General features: G+C 39.5%; 2 protein-coding genes across 3 annotated transcripts; one reads left to right on the forward strand and one right to left on the reverse strand.

Annotated features, from left to right (window-relative positions):
* Positions 1-199: 199 nt before the first annotated feature.
* On the forward strand, positions 200-5,177 carry ric8a (RIC8 guanine nucleotide exchange factor A). 2 transcript variants are annotated; one of them, XM_033968767.2, is made up of 13 exons: positions 200-422; positions 1,139-1,186; positions 1,297-1,510; positions 1,578-1,678; positions 1,751-1,831; positions 1,976-2,263; positions 2,344-2,438; positions 2,656-2,806; positions 3,181-3,276; positions 3,358-3,502; positions 3,852-3,996; positions 4,346-4,465; positions 4,578-5,177. In XM_033968767.2, the coding sequence occupies exons 1-13, from the start codon at positions 339-341 to the stop codon at positions 4,714-4,716; spliced, it is 1,707 nt and encodes a 568-aa protein (XP_033824658.1). In that variant the 5' UTR covers positions 200-338; the 3' UTR covers positions 4,717-5,177. The 2 variants fall into 2 exon arrangements, with proteins under 2 accessions (XP_033824658.1, XP_055078509.1); XM_055222534.1 differs by having other exon boundaries at positions 229-422; positions 1,976-2,254; positions 4,578-4,873.
* On the reverse strand, positions 5,177-12,990 carry carmil2 (capping protein regulator and myosin 1 linker 2). The gene is made up of 11 exons (XM_033968796.2): positions 12,756-12,990; positions 11,661-11,764; positions 9,981-10,809; positions 9,705-9,809; positions 9,201-9,237; positions 8,971-9,036; positions 8,666-8,868; positions 8,335-8,464; positions 8,154-8,243; positions 7,773-7,886; positions 5,177-7,322 (listed from the first exon to the last, which is right to left on the reverse strand). The coding sequence occupies exons 1-11, from the start codon at positions 12,855-12,857 to the stop codon at positions 6,940-6,942; spliced, it is 2,163 nt and encodes a 720-aa protein (XP_033824687.1). The 5' UTR covers positions 12,858-12,990; the 3' UTR covers positions 5,177-6,939.
* Positions 12,991-13,215: the final 225 nt, after the last annotated feature.

Here is a 13,215-nt window from a genome sequence, read left to right on the forward strand (position 1 = left end):
AGGCCTAAATCTGCAAAACCAACGTCTTGTTTTTATAAACCTGAATAATACTTTATGTCTCCATTATACATTTCCAATCGAATCAAAACATTAGCCATTATGTTGCGTTTCAGCAGCAAAGAATTTTAAAGTTTCCCATGTCACTTGAACACAGCGTTGGTTTTGCGTCTTCCTAATCCTTTGATAATCGCTCCTCGCCGGCTGCTGCTGAGGAGAGATCATATGATGTCACAGGTAAACAAGCCCAGAGAGTGGTTTTGCATCAAGTCAGCGTGCTAAACAAACTAGCTGTGATATTGCCTGGCCCGTAAGGAGATACGTACTATTTGGAAATCAAGATGGATCTAAAAGGCGCTATTGAACTGCTGGAGACAGGAGACCAAGATTGCGCTCTGACTGCTCTACAAAGCTTCAACTCACAGGTAAGCATCCTCTGCCAAGACAACGCTCAAGGCTCATAAGCATAACACTGCATGAATATAGGCTATAAGGCCATTAGCTGTTTTCCAAAAGGTTGATGCAGAGACTGATACCCTAATATTGTGGGGAAAAGTGGAACCTAAACTAGATAAATGAAAAATCAATCTGGAATATTTTAGGCACACACAAAATAGGTTATGTCTTAGGTTATAATATCAGTCTATGTTTTGAACCTTGCATCAGTCTACAAAAATAAATTATCATAGCAGCCCCAGGGTTGGTCTTTGGTCCTACAGTCTTAGACGAAATAGGATTAGATTCTGTGGTTCACAAATAGATGATCCTTTGGTCCACTCAAATACTGGTTACCAAGAGCTCCTGTAAAGAGACAATTTGCATGCTGTTATAGCTTACATAAGAAATTAAATGGTATAATTTCCTCATGACATCATATCAGAGAAGCTAACTTACAATGGTTTATGCCCTTTGCCATACCTCTTGTCATGCTAAATCAGTCCATCATGCAGTTCATTGTTTATTGCCTATACTGTATATTTAAATGCACACCTACTTGCATCCCATCCTTGCATCAATATTCCAGCAGGTGTATCATACTCTACATCTCACATCACATTCTCTTCTTGTTAGGATAAAAAAACAAATATTGTAAAAATATCAAGGTTTTATATTTTAAATTGTTTTTCTGTGTTTGACCTAGATGTCCCATTGCTTTACATTTGAAAATGAAGATGGACAGGAAAGAGAGGTATGGTATATGAGAAGTTATACCATGTTCTACTATGACCCCATTCAGATTAAACAGGAAGGGGTGTGAGGAGGACTTTTCTGTTTGTACTAATTAAGTTATGTTTCCAGCATCTAGGTGAGTTAGTTCTGGGCTTTTTGAATGGGGACCTGCAGCCTTCATGCCAGGTGGCCTGTCTGGAGACCATCCGAATCCTGTCACGGGACAAGAAGTGCCTTGGTCCTTTTATCACCTGCTCTGCCATGTCCACACTGGCCCGGTATGCAGGTATTGCTGTGGGTTGTACCAGCACTGAAGACCAGAGAGAGCAGGGAACAAAACAAGGTAATTTAATATACTTTAAGCTAAAAAAAAAACATATCCAGGGAAACTTACAATTCCAATATTTAAGGTGAGGAAACTTGTCCACTTTCTGAAAATCCTGACTTGGAGGTGATTGTGGAGGCACTGAAGACCATTTGTAACATTGTACTCTACAATGAGACAGCTCAGGTCAGAAACACAATAATTATGTAATGCTGCAGTCTATTTTGATATGGTAACATCTAACCAATATTTTGTTAGGTGGTGTCTGCCGAACTACAGTTGATCAAAGGTGTGGCTGAAAGGTTAAAACAGTGCCGTGATCCCATCTGGACATATGAGGTAACCAGACCTGTAAATAATTAGTTGAGTAGTTGTAAGCTGTTAAGTTGACAGTAGTTTTAAATTGAGCTCTGAATCAGTCATCACTCACTTACACTTAATTACAATGTACAGTATCTACATTTGTATTCTTTTGTTTTCCAGGTACGTTTCTTTGACTTGCGACTGACCTTCCAGCTAACGGCTCTGAGAGTGGATGTCCGAGCACAGCTGGCTAAGGAGCTGCATGGAGTCAGCCTGCTCGGGAACCAACTGGATGCTACTCTGGACCTTTGCTGGCCTGATTCACTGGAGACTGCCAGGAAGGGCTGTGAAGGTGTACCATCAGAGGACCTACCACCTCTGTCTCAGCAGCAGATCGAACTAAGCATGGAAATACTTAAAATCCTCTTCAATATTACTTTTGACACGCAAAGACATAAGGTGGATGAGGTAATGATGCTAGTCTAATGTTTTATGAGTTGTTATGAAATGCTCAGTGCTTAGTCAGATTGTGGTTTGTATATGTAAAGGAAGAAGCTGCTGAATATAGACATTTGGGGGCGATCCTGAGACACTGTCTAATGAGCCGCACTGAAAGTGAACAACTCACAGAGGAGTTCCACAGGTACAGTTGAGTCATAAAAAATATTGAAATACATAGTAATAAACCTAAGTAGAAGTATAGGATAAATACATTTTCAGATCACATCACTCTACTTAAAACTGCAAAGTGGTAATTTGGTTATAATTGAGATAAGATAAGATTAAAAAGTAATTGTTGTTACTATTTAACTGAGCCTTAACTTTTTTTCTTTTCTTTTCTTTTTTTTTTTTTACCATAGTCACACTATTAACCTTCTGGGTAATTTGCCATTGCCCTGCCTGGATGTACTGTTGATGCCAAAAGTACAGCCCAATTCCATTGAGTACATGGGAGTCAACATGGATGCAGTCCACATGCTGCTAGAGTTTATGGAGAGGAGGGTAGACCGGGTAAGATTTGTGTGCTATTTTGTGTCTTGTTGATTAACTAATCAACTAAATATACATATATATTCTTTTTTATTTCCATGATTATTTACATTGTAATATAAAACATATAAATATAGAATTAAAAAAAAGTTTTCTATGCTAATTCATTCTATATATCTTGCATCATATATTTGATGTTTTTCATGTGTATCTAAATTGTAGAAGAAACAAAACACTGACTGAGTAGGTGTGTCCAAACTAGTAGTGTATAATTTACTAGACAGTAGACAAGAATAATAGAGGGAAATCTTTGTGGTAGTAGCATTATTAATAAAAACAAATGTGTTTTTATTTTTATTTTTATTGTTGCAATGGTTTTCTCTTTTGTCTTGTAGGGACACAAGCTGAAAGAAACACTTATTCCTTCTCTAAATTTATTAACTGAAAGTTCCCGCATCCATAGAGAAACCAGAAAATTCTTACGTTCTAAGGTCAGAACTAGAACCAAATCGAACAATGAATAACAAGGCCTAAACTGTTCATGTAAGAGGTTTGTGGTGTGTGTGGGCCAGGTGCTGCCTCCACTGCGGGACGTGATGAACAAACCAGAGGTGGGCAACACTCTGAGGAATAAACTGGTCCGACTCATGACTCACATTGACACTGACGTCAAAGACTGTGCAGCTGAGTTCCTCTTTGTACTCTGCAAAGAAAATGGTAAGGGTTTTATCTAAACATTATTGTTATTGTTAATAATGTCAACACATTTCAAAATAGTAGTTGGAGGAAAATGGTTCAGCTTGTTTCAATTTCAGCTGTTTCTCCTGTTCTAATATTGCATGACAGAGAAACAACTTTTTAAGATACCAGTCTAATTTTACTTTTGATAAAAGCTGCTATTACAACACTTTGTAAGCTGCAAAAGATGTTTTCTATGGCATATAAATAATGAATATTTAATAAAAACAACGTAATTCAAACTAACCCTGCATTGTGACAGTGTGGTAAAACCTGGAAAGTAGTGACCTTTGCTGAAGTTATATCGCTGTTGAATATGTTCCTCCAGTCTCGAGGTTCATTAAGTACACTGGATATGGCAACGCAGCAGGACTACTGGCTGCCAGAGGACTGCTGAGGGGGGGCAGAGACTCTGGCATTTACTCTGAAGATGAAGACTCAGAGACAGAGGAGTACAAGGAGTTCAAGGCGCGGTAAATAATCTGCACTTCACCAGTCAAGAAAAACTACTATTCTCTCTCTGCTCCATGGCAACTGTTATCATGGTAACAAATTATGCAGGAAGTAAATATTTGTCTTCCAAGTTGAGCACTGGTAGGAAAAGTGGACAAGTGGCAGCATTTCAGTGAGTTTAACAACCAAATTTTCATTAACATCTGCTTTTTTGGGGAGTCCACAGAAAAAAAAACCAAAAACATAGCAGTGGCACTATTATAGAATTTTCAAATGTAGAATTGAAGTTTTGGGAATTGTTGATCAAATCATTTAGACCAGGGAAATATTTCTCAGTTCACTGATTCATCCTTTGCATCCTCTTTCCAGTATAAACCCAATCACAGGAGTGGTGGAAGAGGACAGGCCTGATCCAATGGAGGGAATGACAGAGGAGCAAAAGGAATATGAAGCTATGAAACTGGTCCAAATGTTTGACAAACTGTCAAGGTTGGTGATAACTAATGTGCATTTTTATAGTTTGTCATGGCACCTTTTCCAAATGTTACGAACAATTTGAAAAGTTATGCATTTCATTTGATTAAGCCTATATTGTTTGTAGGTCCAGTGTAATTCAGCCAATGCAGCTTGATATGGACGGGAATATGAAAGAACTGACCACAGACGATTTGCACAGACTGACCAACAACCCTGTGTTACAAGCAGAAAATCTAAACAATTCAGATGAAGATGAGGCATAGAACAAATGTCTAAAAACTGACAGGAATATCTAGGTTTTATGTTGCACTCACCCTATCAGTTTGTGTTATTCTTGTTTTAAAACACTAAACTTGTACTAATCATAAATGTAAAATGCTGAGATTATTGTCTACTGTCAGATGCTGCATCTGCTTACTGCATCCAAAACCTCAAAATCAAGATGGATGCAAATCAGGAAAAATGGTTTTACAGGGTTACAGGTTTGTTATTTGTTTGTCTTCTGCAAAATCTCCAAGAAATATATATTATTCTTTTACTACAAAGTGAAAGTTACATTTTGTTTCTAAGTTACTAGAAAAAATATTTTAAATAATCAAGTAACTTTATCACGTCTCTGTTATTGTAATCTTATAAATGTGTTACAATAATAAATGAATAATCTATGTATGTATGAAATTTCTTTTCTTCAAAATGAATAAAAATATGCAACAAAACCAACACTGAACTATGACAAGAAAATTTAATATTTGAAACATGTACAGTTATAGATTTGAACTCTGCTCATAACGTAGTGTTTGTCTGTACAGATTTTGTGCGTGCAAGGCAAGGATAAACATGACAACAGTAGAAAAAAAAAATCTCCTTCAAGATGACACGGAGGCTTAGCTCTCAAAATGGCTCAACAACTGAGGTCTTACAAAACCCATACATTTCACACAACCACCCTGAGAGTTTCATAGACTGAAGACATATTCACACTTTATCCTCTCATATAGTTTATGCCTCCGGTTAAAATAAATATTGTTCAGATTTGCTCTTATATTTGATTTGGAGTGCTACCGACTGAAGGTGCATGGATTTGAATGTGCTTTCACAGAAATTTTGCAGAAACATGCAGACATTTGAAGGCTTAATGAAACCATAAATTCAAGTAAAATACAATAAAATAACCAACTCAAATGAGATGTTAAAAAGAGTTTGCAAAATGTCTCTACACTTATAGTATCCAAAATATTATTAATAATTCCTCACTCGTCTGCTAAGGCAAACAAACTCTTCTGTTGTAAGTTATTACTGTTTGTGCTGTCTGGAACCATCAGCCACACATACACTCTGAAATTCAGAACCTCAGACTGATCTCTTGGTCCTGACCAAATCCTAAATATTTGATATTGTGCAGCCACCTTTGTGCCTATTCCACTCCTGGATGTGTAAAGAAGGTTGCACCATGAAGGGCATCTGGCATAAAACACAAGGCAAATGTATGTGGATCACTTCATGCTATAAGAGAGACTTCTTTTATGATGACCTCTGAATTAAGAAACTGAAAAGTTGGGTATTTTGGCACATTCACTCTAGTTATCAAAACACAAATGAGGCAATGAGGTAAGATGAACCGCTGAACTGATTATTGGAAAATAATGATCAATAAAAAATGTGGAAATTCAAACAAATATTCAACAAATATAAAATTGAGGTTTGAAATACAGTACTTAAAAATTGTAGGATCTAGTAGTTCTCACATTCCCAACATTGAAAACAAGCATCTAAATAGGGTGATGCCAAGCAGATATAAAATTCTCAACTGTATGTAAGCTTCACGTATAAATAGGATATTATATTGAATCAATACCAAAATAATGTTTGATATTAAGAGGTTGCATTAAAATGTGGCATTTATATTTTATTCTGTAAATATGAATGATCACCAATCAATAAGGCCAAATCACGTATTAAATAAGGCTAGGAGGAAACACTGCTAGCTGCTAATGGCACAGACAAAAAATGCACAGGATTAAATCAGAGAAATAATTCACACAAAACTCGCTAAGTGCATTATTGTTCAAGTCCTTTTTGCAATCAGTGATGCACACATACCCTAATATAAATAAGCTGTCTTAAAATATAGTGGTATTGTAACTCTCTGGTATTGACCAACCGGTATAGCTCTTCAACAAGAATGTGGAAGTCAGCTGATGACCTGACCATTGCTCCAAAGTCAGGCTTGTATATTTGAATAAGTAGTTTCTCACATTTGATATTACCTTCCAGACTACACTTATATTTTATCCTGAGACTTTCTGAAAGAACATTGCAACACCTATCCATTTCCAACCTGCATGATTTTAGTGCCGATTTAAGGACACTTTAGCAAGACACAGTGGCCAGGGAGGACTTACTGTAAGTTGGACCCTGTGACGCCTCCCTGTGGTCATGCATGGTACCACAGCGCATCTTGAGTCTTTTCTATTCTTCTCTTTTCCTCAAAGATCAGAAGCTGAATTTGATGTATGCTGTTTTGAAACATCCTCAGCTTGTCTTTCTTTTCCTCCTGTAGGCATGCTGGGACTCTTCTTTGCATCCGATTGCGGAGATACATGAGCACCTTTTGAGATTTCAGATGAAGCTAAGATTGAGAGTTTTTCTTGCGATTGTGGGTATTTTTGCAGTTTTTCAGCAGTCTTTGATAGTGCAGGGGTAGGACTCTTATCTTGTGGTGGAGGGCTAACCGGCGTGTGCGGCAGTTTGGATTTCTCTTTTTGGCCCTGAGTTGCAGAGGACACACAACTTGAATCTTCTCTTTCTTGGGATTTGGGCTTAGCTCCAACTCCAGTTTGTTCTCTTTCACATTCCTGCTTTTCTGAATCTGAAGTAAAAGGGAAATAACAAAAAACAAAAAGAAAAACAAACATTGGTTCATAATTAAATATTATGAGCATAGAAAACCAATGAACTGGCAAAATATATAAGCCAGTATATACCTGTCCCCAAATTTCGATAAATGAATAGGATTGCAATACATACAGATTTCCATTAAACAACTGTAACATTGTTGTTGGTTTTTGCAAACTATGTGACTGTAAAAAAAGAGAAAAAAAAAAAAAACAGAGGGTGTTCTTTTTTTACACTCTCTGTTTCCACCTACATTACACCAAGAGAGGTGGCAACACAGAAACTGCAAAACTACACACTTAAAAATGCAGTGCTGGTACTTTTATATTTTATACTTCCATCATAGTAAAATTTATTAGCCTTTACAGTGTTTTTAAAGGCGCAACACTAAAAATAAGAAAAAGTAATCATTAAAATGTTGTACCATCTTGTGGGCTTTGGGCTTCTTCTCCAGCTGTACTGTCTTCAATGCAGGTGGGGAGCTCTCCTTTGTTGCCACATAAACGAATTGGTGACCTCTGAAGCACTGCCTTAAGCTCTGGAAAAAAAATGTGTTCTCAAAACAATTAATTGTACAATAATCATACACGTTACATACGTATGAATGATACGTATACGTATTAATGTCTGTCCAGAATTTTTAAGTTGAAGAAAAGCTAAATTTGAGACAGCCGTGGACAGATAAAAGGGTCATAAATTGTATTGTTGTAATCATTTGTACTGATCAGTACAGGTATTACAATTCCAAAGTATGAGTATTTTCAGGGATGATCTAGATATGATCTAGAAATGCCCACATCAATACCTTGCGTCATGGCCAGTGTATCCTCATGGGCCGACACTGCTCTGCGTTGGATAGGTGGCTTTAAATGTGGCCTTGGCTTAGGCAGACTTTCTGCAAGAAAAAATGCAAACCATTCTTACCTTCTGTATCATGACAAAAAATGTACATTGGTTTAACTAAACCATTGCATAATTTGTCATACCATCAGTTACAGACTGTGCTTTTTCGGAGCGCTCTACTGCACTGGGAATCTTTCGTAAAGCTGGAGAAAAAAGCTCAGTCTTGGGAAGTGTGGCTGGAGGTGGCCCCCTGGTGCTCTCCTGGTTTTCACTCTAAAGAAGACATATCATTTAAACTAGAAAAGAAAATAACTGTAATAAAAACATAAAGATGTATTTAAAATTAAAGGCATAACACAAGAATTTTATTCATCAACATTGAGACAATCCTGTCTGTCTTCGTACAGAAATCCTTCTTGTGTCTGTCTGTGTGCTAAAATGCAATTATCAAGCAAATTATCTCATCACTGTTACCTGCGCTGGACTGTCTGCAGCTTTGCCATCTTCAGAGAGAGATCTGATTTTGACGGAACCTCCTGCAGCAGCAGCAGGGACTGGCAAAATGGGCTTTGCACTCACAGGAGGTTTAGGCAACACAGGGCGCTCTGGGACAGGCGGTTTGGGATGGAGCAAAGGTCTCACAGGGTCGGCAACTTTCTTAGGATCTCTCCGCTCAGCTGTGAATAGTTATAATCTTTTTTAGACTAAAATAAAACTTGGAGCGGTAATACTAGTTTATTTTTTACAACTATATTAAATGTATTCTTTCTCTCTATTACCTGCTGAGGTGGACATAGTTCTTGGCTTGACATAAGAAGGGCTATCAGGTTTGTCCAAAATTGCACCTGCAGAACAATGATATATGCAGTTATCTAAAATACAATACAAATCCGTACAAATTGCACGGTGGCAAGAAATGGTCAAAATTGTCAAATTAAATGTAATTAATACCTCTGATATTGTACACAACTATTTTACTTGTTGATTTAGGCCAAAATATACATGTTACCTTCAGAGTTAGCCTTTCTTAGCTCATCTTCTTTATTCTATAAATAGAAACAAACTGTTATAGTAACAACTGGACATTGCTTAATGTCTGGTTTAACGTAATGGCAAACAGGGAAGAGCTGAAAGTCACCTATGTTTGAAATAATGAACATGCTGCTTTGTATCAGTGACCTTTAGTTACAGTAGGTCTAATTCTGGGCCACTATATGACCTACATGGTCCATTTTAATTAAATAAAATAAGGTAATTAAGGTTTAGGTGTGACAGATGAATGCAGAAAAGAACTACTCCTATGACTGCCAGAGATACAGATACCACATACACATGTCCATCAGAAATAATGACAGAGATGGACATTACCATTGGCTCATCTAGACAACAACAAGCAAGCAAAATATCTGAGGCTATTAGAGGTGAGATCACTCTAAATTATACTGATTATGCTACTAATGCTGTTAATGCCCATGCAATCTTTGATTTAGTCTGTGACCCATGTCGCATGTACCTGGTTCATCTTAGTGTCTGGGGGTGGGCTTCTTCCAACACTTATTCTGTGTAGCATCACCTGAAGCCGCTGTTCAAAACTACTGGTGCTTTCCTGTGCATTTTTCTGCATAGACACATGAAAACTATTTTACAATCAATAAATAATTGTACACTGACCAAATGAGCAAAACATCATATAAAAAAAATCTTTGAATCTTTGAACGATTGTCCTACAAAGGCAGGTTCTGTGGGCTGCAACACTACATAAATAGCTGTGTATTTGGTGTCCACTGACCTTTTTGTGTGCTCTGTCCTCGTCCCCAGTCAGCAGGATCAGACTCTGGCTCTTGCCCTCTCGCAGAGACCGCTTGGTCCTTAATGCCCTCTCCACTGAGGTTTTGGTGTCCCCCTGGTCTGTGCCCTCAGGCCTGATCTCAGGGGGGTGATCAGGCTGACTGACTGTTGCGTCTGTGTGGTCCGTGTGTGTGAGAGCAGAGGGGACAGGGGTCGTGGGGTGGGTAGGGGCGCTCTCATTGGAAGGTGTTGTAATGGTCAATGTCTTGACAGGCATCAGCACATCCATCCCTTCGCCTGCTAGACGCATCCCCACGGCAGCACTTCCTTCTGTGATGGCGGCATCATTACAAACATTAACATCGTCCACTGATTTGGCCCCTCTCTCCTTATACCGTTCTCTCTCCCTGTCCTTGGCCTCACGCAGGGGCCGAATCAGGTCAGCAATGGAGGTCCTTTTGACCTTCACTGACTCCCCACCTCCCTCCCCCCCACCAGCTTTGGCAGCCTTGCCTGCACGGGCCCTCTTGAAGGCAAAAAAGTCACCAAACTTTTTCTTAATGTTTTTGGGAGCAGTGGATGTGTTGGTAGTGTTAGTGTTGGACAGGGGGAGAGAAGAGGGTGGGCTGGAGAGTGTGGGAGGGATGTCATCTGTGGGTGTGACAGACTGAGTGTCAGTGGACGGGTCAGGGGCAGAGGACACCGTGGTGCTCTCGGGGCAGGAGGGGACACTGTCTGAGGAGGGGGAAAGGGGTAATGGGGCTAAGGAGGTGGAGCTGGACTCTGAGGGAGTGGCTTGGGCAGGGTTTGACTCCTCCCACCGGCCTTTTCTGCAGCAGGGAGACAGCAGAAAGAGCAACAAAAACAAGAGACACTCAGTACCACAACTACTGCTACGTCACACACACATGCTTAATCCAGATGAAGTTCATGCAAACAGCACACAGAGACTTATGTGTTTACGGGGTAATCAGCTGAAGTTTATTATGATCTCAAATAATGCATAACTGACACTGAGGTGAAATCTCTGTGTGCTTATGAATAGAATGGAGTTGTGTCTAAAAACTGGTCTGAACAATGTTATTTACAGTTTTCAAAGCAATGACGTAGGTCTCACAGGACAGACTAAAAGGACATATTTCAAAGATAGAGCATTGTGTGACATCAATAGCCACGTTCAATATGATAATTTCAGTAAGGAGTCCGATTGTAGCCATGATTCATGAACCAGGAGACAGTAGGGAGAAACTGAGAGCCCAGAGCAGAGCTTTGAAACACTATGATTACATGCACAAAAGTGTCAAAAATATTGATCAGAAGAGTACTGGATAATTTTGATGAGATAACAACACATAATCAACTAACATGCATAAGTTAACAGCTAAAATCCTCAGATGAATGGAGAACACATTTTCTCTGAAATGCTTTTGTTTAGGATGTGGTAAAAATAAATAATGGGACATGTTTCAAAAGCCTAACTGATACTCCACTCAATACAATCACTTGCAAGTATTAAAGGGTTATAATGTAACAGTCACACACATATAAGACTGAGAACTAGAATAGCATTGTGCTAGATAGGCTATTTTAAATGTTAAATTAAAATGAACACACTCCACTTTAATCTGCATTACACTTGCATAGGCTCCTAATATGATAAATGTATGCGAGTGTTACTCACAGTGCATAGTCAGGAATTATTTTCTTGGTAAAGAACTCCTCAACTCCCTCATCCACTCTGCCCATGCCCTCACTGGCTTCATTTTCTGCCTCTGCCTTTACGTCCTGCAACAAAAATAACAGGTTTAATTACAAAATTCCAACTCAGCCAAGTAACAACGCATAGTTTCATAGTGTGTTAAGAACCTAAGTTAAGAGAGCTGGTGTTCTGTTGTTGCAAGCTCATTAAGCTAACACAAGGAAATTTATAAGCAAAGTGATGATTGGGCACCTTTACTATACAGTTTGGTGTGCTGGGATCGTCATATGCTCCCTGTTATAGTGGTACAATAGCTTGAATTTGACAAGAATGAGAATAGCAAACATTAGGTTAATGAAGCCAAACAGATGTCCTCCAAAGTACAATCAGATGCAAGGTCTAATTTTTGGACACCGAACATGGTATCAGTGCATTAGCTCTGGTACTTTGAAGTTAGAAAACCCAAGGCAAAAATGGGTTGCTAAGGTGGCACAGCTATAATAGTTTGGATTTTGAGGGTTAAACTAAGTGTTAATTTTATACATTAGGTGCATAAAAGATGTGAGACGATATTGGCAAAGTAATTCAAGTAACAAACATCAGGTCAATTTTTAGACATAATTTCATTTCCCTTTAACTGTAGACTATATCCTTATGGCTAAAACATGAATAATTGAGTTAATGAAAGTATTCCCAATACAGGGACATAAGGTGGGGGTTGCTGAGATCTGGGAACAACCTGGGGAACACCCCTCCCAAAATGAACATACAGCAATCTAGCTCACACATTACTACACAGCACATGACAGCACAAATATATGTGGCAAATAAAAAAAATGGCCCCTGCACTACATATACTCAGACCTTATCTCTCCACCATCACAGCATCACCACCCATCTCTCACCCATCACATCGTGTATCTGAATCCGAGCATCCTTACAGCTTACCCTGCAAATTGTGGTTAGCCATATTGTCCTGTATTGGTCTCTTTATGATTGTACACGCTCTACTTCCTGAGTTACAGATTTGAAAGCGTGAGTATCGACTGGCGTGTGTTTGTAGGTTAGCTCTGTTACCTGGGGCCTGGATGAGGGGGGCTGTGTGCGTGTGCGCCGTGGCCGCGGTCTGAGGGCGGTGTAGTGCCTCAGCGTCTGTCCCTGTGTGGGTAGAGGCTCCATGGGAGATGCGGAGGATCCAGAGCTGGGGGAGGGGCAGAGGCCAGTCCAGCCGCCCGGGAAACGGAGCCTCTAGATCGGGTAAACCTCAGCGGCCAACAGCCTCCTCCTCAGCAGCAGCTAGTCCGGAGATGGAGCAAAGGGGGTGATCCTCTCTGCAGCATCCACAGGCACCACCCCCATCCCTCCACTGCCTCCAGGGGATGGAGAGGGAGGGACCAATGGCCTTGACTGACAGAGGGGTTGCTATTGACAACAGGAGGCCACACCCTCACCCGCCAGTTCCTTTGCCTCTCTCAGGACCTTGGGCAGTAAACAGGAACATTTGCTGCACACAAGTGATAATTTGGGAACTCGGTTG

Source organism: Periophthalmus magnuspinnatus, chromosome 6 (assembly GCF_009829125.3).
Source record: "Periophthalmus magnuspinnatus isolate fPerMag1 chromosome 6, fPerMag1.2.pri, whole genome shotgun sequence".
Taxonomy (NCBI): Eukaryota; Metazoa; Chordata; class Actinopteri; order Gobiiformes; family Gobiidae; genus Periophthalmus; species Periophthalmus magnuspinnatus.

Coding starts and splice junctions, on each gene's coding strand:
- ric8a (XM_033968767.2), top strand. CDS start 339: ATGGATCTAAAAGGCGCTATTGAACTGCTGGAGACAGGAGACCAAGAT. Junction 3,277..3,357: donor GAAAATTCTTACGTTCTAAG/GTCAGAACTAGA, acceptor TGTGTGGGCCAG/GTGCTGCCTCCACTGCGGGA. Junction 3,503..3,851: donor TGTACTCTGCAAAGAAAATG/GTAAGGGTTTTA, acceptor ATGTTCCTCCAG/TCTCGAGGTTCATTAAGTAC.
- carmil2 (XM_033968796.2), bottom strand. CDS start 12,857: ATGGAGCCTCTACCCACACAGGGACAGACGCTGAGGCACTACACCGCC. Junction 8,244..8,334: donor AGCACAGTCTGTAACTGATG/GTATGACAAATT, acceptor TTTTTCTTGCAG/AAAGTCTGCCTAAGCCAAGG. Junction 7,323..7,772: donor AGCCCAAAGCCCACAAGATG/GTACAACATTTT, acceptor CTTTTACTTCAG/ATTCAGAAAAGCAGGAATGT.